Source organism: Mesoplodon bidens (genome assembly GCF_964165515.1).
Source record: "Mesoplodon bidens genome assembly, contig: HAP1_SCAFFOLD_644, whole genome shotgun sequence".
Taxonomy (NCBI): Eukaryota; Metazoa; Chordata; class Mammalia; order Artiodactyla; family Ziphiidae; genus Mesoplodon; species Mesoplodon bidens.
Window position 1 is genome coordinate 78167 of NW_027671297.1, and position 9275 is coordinate 87441.

A 9275-nucleotide genomic window follows, 5' to 3' on the forward strand; every position below is an offset into this window, starting at 1 on the left:
TGTTTTCCTTTCAATATATGCACAAGAGATGGATGACAAAGTCTGAAAGGTATCTTTCAAGAACTATAACATAAAGAAACTAAGGGACATAAATACTCACTATCCAGGAACACAAGAAAGGTTTAGATATATTGCTAAGGAATAACAGAATAATCCAAAATGCTCTGTACTGATGAACTATGCAAATTATGTATGCATGTGGAAAGCGATTCTAAAAATAAAAAAAATCATAAATGAGATTATGAAATCTCATTTCATACTGAGATTATGCATTTTTAAATGTCCATCATAAAAAAGTCTTTCCAGTTTAAAAAAAAGTTGTAAATAAATTTCATGAGTCCATGAAAATCATTAAATTGTTAACAACACTTGATGACAGTTGGATTAGAGTAACTGTTGATAACAGTTAACAACCGTCGGATTTGAGAAGAATGCCTCTGAGAACCATGTGTGTTTTTTGTTTTGCGGTTTTTTTTTTTTTTGCGGTATGCGGGCCTCTCGCTGCTGTGGCCTCTCCCATTGCGGAGCACAGGCTCCGGACGCACAGGCTCAGCGGCCATGGCTCACGGGCCCAGCGGCTCCACGGCATGTAGGATCTTCCCGGACAGGGACACGAACCCGTGCCCCCTGCATCGGCAGGCGGACTCCCAACCACTGCGCCACCAGGGAAGCCCCATGTGTCTTTGTATGAACCGGGGAGTCATCTGCTAGCCTTGCAATTCTCTGCTCATTCCCTTCTGTGACAACAGGGTCTACTAGGATGGAAGTTGGGTTTCCAGTAAAACTTAGGGACTTTCTCTGCAGAGCAAATTAAGTGGTAGAGGTGGAGGAGGTGAGAAATAAGATACGGATTCTGGGAGGAGTGGTAGCTTGGGAGGATGAGAGGAAGCCCTTCTCAGTTGCTCTGGTGGGTGGCTGGAAAATCCCATCTTGTGATTTCCGATACACAAAGACCAATAGATTGTGGGGATCAATGTGTCCTGGGAGTTACCTCTTGAAGCAGTGGGTCTTGGTAAGAGGAGAGAAAGAGCCATGTTCTCTAAGACCTGAGAGGGGTTTGGGGGAAGCCTTCCGGAAATGTGAGGAGTTACGGGGTAGAGGAGGGAGATAAAGGGGAACTCTTTCCAAAGCCTTTGACTCAGAGCCCCAGATTTTCACCATGCCAGAGGCTGAATCAGCCTACTTAAAACAGCTTCATCTTAGGATTCTGTACCCTTGGCTTTACCTTTTGTCTTTCTTAGCCTGTATTAGGCATTCTCACTCCCTCACCCCAAAGGACTTCTTTAACGTGAACCTAGTTAGTCCACTATGCAGGGCGTTAGCTGAGCAGACCCACAGTTGACACAATTTACACCTCCAGTGCAGTAGTAAAGTGGAGGTGGGGACTTGCCCACCGCAACGTGCCCTGCCTGGCACTTGCTCTGGATTTCCTTTTCTATCTTGACGGTTCATCAAGAGACACATGCACAGATACCTACGTATTTCAAAGCAACAGGCATCTTCCTCTGGAGGGAGACATCAATTTGGGTATCAAGTCAGTACACCCTATCAGATAAAGGCCAATATTTTGGACAGCAATATTCATCACCGTGGTAGCAATTCTGCAGCTGCAAGTGCAATTACGCAATGGATGGTTGATTACAAACTGACCAATGTCCCAAACTTCAAGTCTGGCAACACACATACATACTAGAAAGGGTTTTTTTCCCTACAGCAAAATAAGGTCATTCACAGGATTGTTGAAGATGTGCTACGGTGGGAGGCATATTGAAGGCAGTGTCGTGGCTGGCACAGCAAGCGTGATGTGATGCTGGGGAACACAGCAGGGGCCACGCCATGCAAGGCTTTGAGGTCCATTTAAAGGAGTTTGATTTCTGACCTTGGAGTGATGCAAAGCCATGATATGTTTTCAAGAGGGGAGTGGCCTGATCAAATGTGCACTTTGTGGAGGGTACTGTGGTTTCTGTGAAAAGAAGTATTTGGCTGGGGGGGTTGTTAATATGGGACTTTATGTTACTTCCTATTTGGGGCCACAGGATCTATATAATGAGGAGATTGGAGGGTATGCTTTGAAAGACACCGTTCCATTTGAAATATCCACGTGGGGTGCATTTCTTCAACGAAGGACTTGTGGCCCCAGCTGCTGGGGGTGCATCCCACAGAAAGCCTTCAGCTGGCAGTGAGTTTGGAAATTGCCTGGGTTCCTCACCCGAGGTGCACGGCAAGAAATGATTGATGTGGAGTGTGAAGGTCAGGCCGTCGTAGCCCAACACAGACCCTCTCGGAAGGGTCACTCCAGTTCAAGAGCTCAGCTTCGGGCTTCCCTGGTGGCGCAGTGGTTGGGAGTCCGCCTGCCGACACAGGGGACACGGGTTCGTGCCCCGGTCCGGGAGGGCCCCACATGCCGCGGAGCGGCTGGGCCCGTGAGCCATGGCTCCGGAGCCTGTGCTCCGCAACGAGAGAGGCCACAACAGTGAGAGGCCCGCGTACCGCAAAAAAAAAAAAAAAACAAACAAAAAAACAAGCAGGGGTCAAGGAGGGAAGGATTGGGAGTTTGGGATTAGCAGATACAAACTACAGGATGGATAAACAGCAGGGTCCTACTGTAGAGCACAGAGAACTATATTCAGTATCCTGTGATAAACCATAATGGAAAAGAATAGGAAAAAGAATGTATGTATACAAAAAACTGAATCAGAAATTAACCGAAGAAATTAACACAACACAAATTAACACAACATTGTAAATCAACTATACATTAATAAAAAAGAAGAAGGAAAAGAAAATAAATACAATCCAAGTTTGGGTTACCTTTGTGGGGAGGGAGCATGCAGAAGAGGGGCTGGCAGGGATCTATTTCTTGCTCTGGGTGGCAGCTACAAGGGTGTTCACTTTCTTGTTACTCATTAAGCTATATTTATGCTTTCTGCACTTTCATGAATGTGTGTTATATTTCACAATAAAAAGTTTCTAAAACTGTAAGAAATATAAATATAAATATAAACAAAAGTTAGCCTCCTTGAAAAGAGAAAATGGGTGAGAAAATTCTCCATATCCTGGAAATGACAGTACCAGTGGGACTCTGACAGGTAGCAGCACTCTTTCTAAGTTCCTGCCAGCACTGGGCTGTATACGCTGGGGGCACAGAGAACAGCAATCCCCATAGGATGCCTGCCCTTAGCAAGTACACGGTCCACTTCCAGGATTTTATCCCCAGGACATCATTCAGCAGAAGCGCCAAGATGATGGAGATCTGTAACAACAACAAGACTGGAAGCCACCCAGATATTTACAAGAGCAGGAGGGTTTTCTCAACCTTTTGAGTAGAAAGACTATCCAGCCTACCCACACCTATACCCTGGCAGGGTCAGCCTCTTCCCTATGGACGTGGTGGTTGGTTTAGGGGGAGGCTGGTGAGCCTGCCCCAAGGGGGTGGGGGCTTGGACGCTCAACAAAGGGGTGTGTGATGCGATGGTGACGGGTCACAAAGGGCTTGCGGTATAAATAGGGTCGGGTCAAGAGACTCTGGCAGAGTCCTGCAGGGAGGTGACGAGGTGCTTTCGTTCCCTCTCTCTCTCTCCCTCCGAGACTCAGTTTGTGGCTGGTGGCTCTGTCTTGAACGAAGAGAGCCATGAGCAGTGAGAGTTTACCTCATTACACGGCCAACAGCTACTGTTCAGTGGGGGTGTCGAGGACCTCCATGGGGGTCCTGCAACGACAACTGTACGAGGGAGGAGAGTATGACATTTTCAAGCACGCTCCCATGTTGGAGAGCGACTTTATCCAGGTCAGCAAGGAAGGAGAACTGATTGACCTAGACAACCGCGTCCGAACGGTGACTGTGGGCGTCGCATCCACCAGCCCCCTCTTCCCGCTACCTGACGTCATGCTGCTGGCCCGACCAAGGAGAGTCTGTGCCGGGGTCACCAAGGGGAGAGGTTGCAAGCCCGTGAAGACCCTAGAGCTCACCAGGCTGCTCCCCTTGAAGTTTGTCAAGATCTCCATCCACAACCGGGAGAAACAGCAGCTGTGCCTGAATCTTGCTACCGGCCGGACTTTCTACCTGCAGCTGTGCCCCTCTTCCGACGCACAAGAAGACCTCTTTTCCTATTGGGAAAAGCTTGTCTATATCCTGAGACCACCGGTAGACAGTTACAGCAGTACCCCGATGCTCCAAACTGGAGATGCAGCGACTACAGAGGATGCCAACATCCTAGTGGTAAGCACCGACAGGGACTCAAGAACACGGGGCAGGGTGCTTTGGGAGAGCAGGGCAAAGCTGGTCCTTCATAGCCTTTGGTGCTCTCTGAGACTCGCCTGGGAAATACCTTCTACCGTTGAAAAGGGTCAGGGACAAACGAGCTATCACTACGGGAGTCCCCACACGGGAGAGGTTCCGAGTGCTTCTCCACCTTGTCCCACGAGGCCGAATTTCAGAGAGACCTTAGGTATCATCTCGGCTGCACTGGTCTCATCACCAGGGCTGTAATCCCTCCTACAGCATCCTGACTGTCTGCTCTCTTCCTGAACACTTACCCCAGCCCAGGTAGTCTCAGCAGGTGGGGAACGTCATTCACAGCTAGGAAGTCCTTCCTTCATTGTGTCTCCCCGGGACTCCGACATGCTGACTCAAATCAGCCCAACCCGTGGAGTCACCAAAATGTAGAAGGTGTGCATCCCTTGACCCAGGAACCCCACTTCTAGGAATCTGTCCTGCAGGGAGAGAAGCACAAGGGTATAAAGTTAAAGTGCATAGCATCATGGAGAATTGTATCAGTGCTCTCCCTGGCCCTGGGACTGTTCAAGTACAGTGGAGTGGCCGTTTGACAGGGGTGCAGTAGATGGGGTCTTGCATCCAATGGGAGCTTAGACTGGGTGATTTCAAAGGTTATTCTAAGTATAAGGCCTTGAGTTGCTCAGCTCCAGGATGAGAGAGGAGCGGACAGTTCTGAGCTCACTTTCTGTCATCTCTATCTTACCTGTCTCTCCTCCCCTTGGCTCAGACCACAGAGCTCCACAGAGAAAGGGATCAGGATGAGGTTGGGCTTCGCAAGCTTCGTGACGTGACTGGAGCCACGTCTTGTGCTTATGTGGGGGGAGAGGGAATCCATCATGCCCCCCGTGGGTCACCTGCAGCCCTGAAAGGCGCCGAAGGATCGGCGGCAGGGATGACCGTGGGCCTGGCGGGAGCCACCATCGAGGATCCAGGAGAAAGCGGATCCGGCCAGGCCACTGCAGGTGCTGCCAGCCTATCCCTGCAGGACACGAGCCTGGTCTCGGCGGATGTTGCCAGCACATCCTCGACGGGGGCAGATGGTCCAGAGAGCAGCATGAGCATGGTGTTGCCAGGTGCAGTCACAACCAGCAAGCCTGCTGCTGGAAGAGCTGAAGGGAAGGTCGCAGCCCCCGTGGTCTCCACCTTGCAGAGCGAAGGCTACACGTCTGAAGGGGATGGAAGCCAGAAGGTCTCCCACCCCAGGGATGAAGCCTGGAAGGAAAAAAAGGAAAGAAGGACACGTCTTCATCGAGGAAAAGTTCCCATCACCGCAGGACAGGTGAAGGTCACCACAGGACACGAGGGGACAAGACCCAGAAAGCATCCTCCCACTGGTCCTCATGCGGCCATGAAAACCCCAAAGTTGACCAAGGAGGGGAGGACAGCTCGCAGACGGAGGAAGAGCCAGCCCGCCACCAGTTCGGGGACTCTAAGTAAGGCATCCAGTGAGATCCTCTCCTTCTTTAGGCGCTTCAGTCACTCCTGATTCAGCACCAAGGCTCACACATGACCACTGGGAGGTAGACAAAGCCCCGGTTGGCTTGGGTCCTTCCCTAGAGAGGCAGTTCCTACTTTCTTTAATAAAGGAAACCGTACAACTCCAAAAGAAATGCTATCTTGTGTTTTCTATGTCCCCTCGCCTGGTAGGGACTTGACAGTGACTTCTGTGATGCGAATTGTGCTTTGGCCTGAGACCCCAGAATCAAAATTTTGTTGTACAAGATAGGTATTAAGTATCATTCAGCCATTCACTAGGGCTGGAAATAGATGCACTATACAGAAATGTTCATTGCGAGGTTGCGAATCTTTGGAAATAAGATTTACTATGTAAATATAGTTTGGGGAGAAGATAAGCTGGGGGAGGTGACTGCGTGATGTGTAAACTTGCGTTGCTGAATTAATTACTGAATTCATCAAGTATTTACGGGGTGTCTGTGCCGTGCTGTGCCTAGCACGAGGCTATGTTATGGAAAAACCATCCTTTTCTCAGCAAAGCCCTTTGGTTTGGTTATGGGCACTCTGTAGAAGGCAAGGAAATAAGCACAGAAAAAGGTTTTGGTCGCTTGCTCGCAGGTCACACGTGCATAGCCACTGCCCGAAAGAGAAGCCTGTTTTCCCAGCAAGGCTTCTCCAGGGCACGTAGGGTGGAGGGAGGACAAGTCTGCAGCCGGGGCTGAGCTTTAGGCCATAGCTGGGGTCAGAGGTTCACCTTATGAAAACAGAAACTCTCTCTGGCTTGTAAGGAAATGAAACCATTGGGAGTTATTTTACTTTGTGTAGGGTAAAACAGAACACGGGGGGGATCAGGGTTGTCATTGGCTCAACAAAGGGACACAATCTTTATGGTAGAAGCAGCACCAACGAGGAGTCAGGAAATCTGAGTTCCTATCCTGTCTGGGCCACTGACTCTCCTGGGTCACTCTGCCTCTCTGTAATGGTACCTCTGTGGGCAGCCACGGGGTCCCCAACTGTAAAACCAATGGATTGGACCGCTGCAGTGATTCTTACCCTTGGTTGTATGTTGGGAGTTCCCTGGGGAGCTTCAAAACAAACAAACAAACAAACAAACAAACATTGATAGCCTGACCCCAATCCCAGAGATTCTGATGACATTTAGGTGGGGTAAGCCCTCCAGCACCGGGAGTTTTAAAAATCTCACCCAATAATTCTACTGTGCAGCAGCCAAGTTGGAAAACCACTGGGCTAGGAGGTCTGGGGGGCCTCTTTCAGCCCCAGTATGCCATAACTTTACAGTGGAAGACAGTAGTTCTCCAACATTCACATGCATAAGGATCACCTGGGAAGCCTATTTAAAAAATAACATTTCTCACCACATGATAGCCCTTATACGTGGACTCTAAAGTACGACGCAAATGAACATATCTGCAAAACAGAAACAGACTCCCAGACATAGGGAAGAGACTTGGGGTTTTCAGTGGGGTTGGGGGCGGGGAAGGATTGGGAGTTTGGGATTAGCAGATACAAACTACAGGGTGGATAAACAGCAGGGTCCTACTGTAGAGCACAGAGAACTATAGTCAGTATCCTGTGATAAACCATAATGGAAAAGAATAGGAAAAAGACTATACATGAAATATACAAAGAATACACATGAAACTGAATCAGAAATTAACACAACAGAAACGAATACAACCTTGTAAATCAACTACACTGTCAATAAAAAAGAAGGGGGAAAAGAAAAAAAATAGAAGCCAAGGTTGGGTTCCCTTTGTGGGGAGGGAGCATGCAGAAGAGGGGCTGGCAGGGTTCTATTTCTTGCTCTGGGTGGCAGCTACAAGGGTGCTCACTTTCTTGTTACTCATTAAGCTATATATTTATGGTTTGTGCACTTTCATGAGTGTGTGTTGTATTTCACAATAAAAACAGTTTCTAAAACTGTAAAAAAAAAAACCCACAAATATAAAAAGTTAGCCTCCTTGAAAAGAGAAAATGGGTGAGAAAATTCTCCATATCCTGGAAATGACAGTACCAGTGGGACTCTGACAGGTAGCAGCACTCTTTCTAAGTTCCTGCCAGCACTGGGCTGTATACGCTGGGGGCACAGAGAACAGCAATCCCCATAGGATGCCTGCCCTTAGCAAGTACACGGTCCACTTCCAGGATTTTATCCCCAGGACATCATTCAGCAGAAGCGCCAAGATGATGGAGATCTGTAACAACAACAAGACTGGAAGCCACCCAGATATTTACAAGAGCAGGAGGGTTTTCTCAACCTTTTGAGTAGAAAGACTATCCAGCCTACCCACACCTATACCCTGGCAGGGTCAGCCTGTTCCCTATGGACATGGTGGTTGGTTTAGGGGGAGGCTGGTGAGCCTGCCCCAAGGGGGTGGGGACTTGGAGGCTCAACAAAGGGGTGTGCGATGTGATGGTGACGGGTCACAAAGGACTTGCGGTATAAATATGGTCGGGCCAAGAGACTCTGGCAGAGTCCTGCAGGGAGGTGACGAGTTGCTTTCGTTCCCTCTCTCTCTCCGAGACTCAATTTGTGGCTGGTGGCTCTGTCTTGAACGAAGAGAGCCATGAGCAGTGAGAGTTTACCTCATTACACGGCCAATAGCTACTGTTCAGTGGGGGTGTTGAGGACCTCCATGGGGGTCCTGCAACGACAACTGTACGAGGGAGGAGAGTATGACATTTTCAAGTACGCTCCCATGTTTGAGAGCGACTTTATCCAGGTCAGCAAGAAAGGAGAACTGATTGACCTAGACAACCGCGTCCGAAGGGTGACTGTGGGTGTCGCATCCACCAGCCCCCTCTTCCCACTACCTGACGTCATGCTGCTGGCCCGAACAACGAAAGTCTGTGAAGAGCATGTCAGATGCGCCGGGATCACCAAGGGGAGAGGTTGCAAGCCCGTGAAGACCCTAGAGCTCACCAGGCTGCTTCCCTTGAAGTTTGTCAAGATCTCCATCCACAACCGTGAGAAACAGCAGCTGTGCCTGAATCTTGCTACCGGCCGGACTTTCTATCTGCAGCTGTGCCCCTCTTCCGATGCACAAAAAGACCTCTTTTCCCATTGGGAAAAGCTTGTCTATATCCTGAGACCACCGGTAGACAGTTACAGCAGTACCCCGATGCTCCAAACTGGAGATGCAGCGACTACAGAGGATGCCAAAATCCTAGTGGGAAGCACCCACAGAGACTCAAGAACACGGGGCAGGGTGCTTTGGGAGAGCAGGGCAAAGCTGGTCCTTCATAGCCTTTGGTGCTCTCTGAGACTCACCTGGGAAATACCTTCTATTGTTGAAAAGGGTCAGGGACAAACGAGCTATCACTATGGGATTCACCACACTGGAGAGGTTCCGAGTGCTTCTCCACCTTGTCCCACAGGGCTGAATTTCAGAGAGACCTTAGGTATCATTATCAGCTGCACTGGTCTCCTCACCAGGGCTGTAATCCCTCCTACAGCATCCTGACTGTCTGGTCTCTTCTTGAACACTTACCCCAGCCCAGGTAGTCTCATCAGTTGTGGAAC

At 49.4% G+C, this 9275-nt stretch overlaps 1 protein-coding gene across 1 annotated transcript; it reads left to right on the plus strand.

Annotated features, from left to right (window-relative positions):
* Window positions 1-8319: 8319 nt before the first annotated feature.
* On the plus strand, window positions 8320-8923 carry LOC308611582 (Golgi-associated RAB2B interactor protein 3-like; the record flags this gene model as incomplete). Its single annotated transcript, XM_081260306.1, has 2 exons — window positions 8320-8850; window positions 8897-8923. 2 exons carry the CDS (start codon window positions 8320-8322, stop codon window positions 8921-8923), a joined length of 558 nt encoding a protein of 185 aa, XP_081116432.1.
* Window positions 8924-9275: the final 352 nt, after the last annotated feature.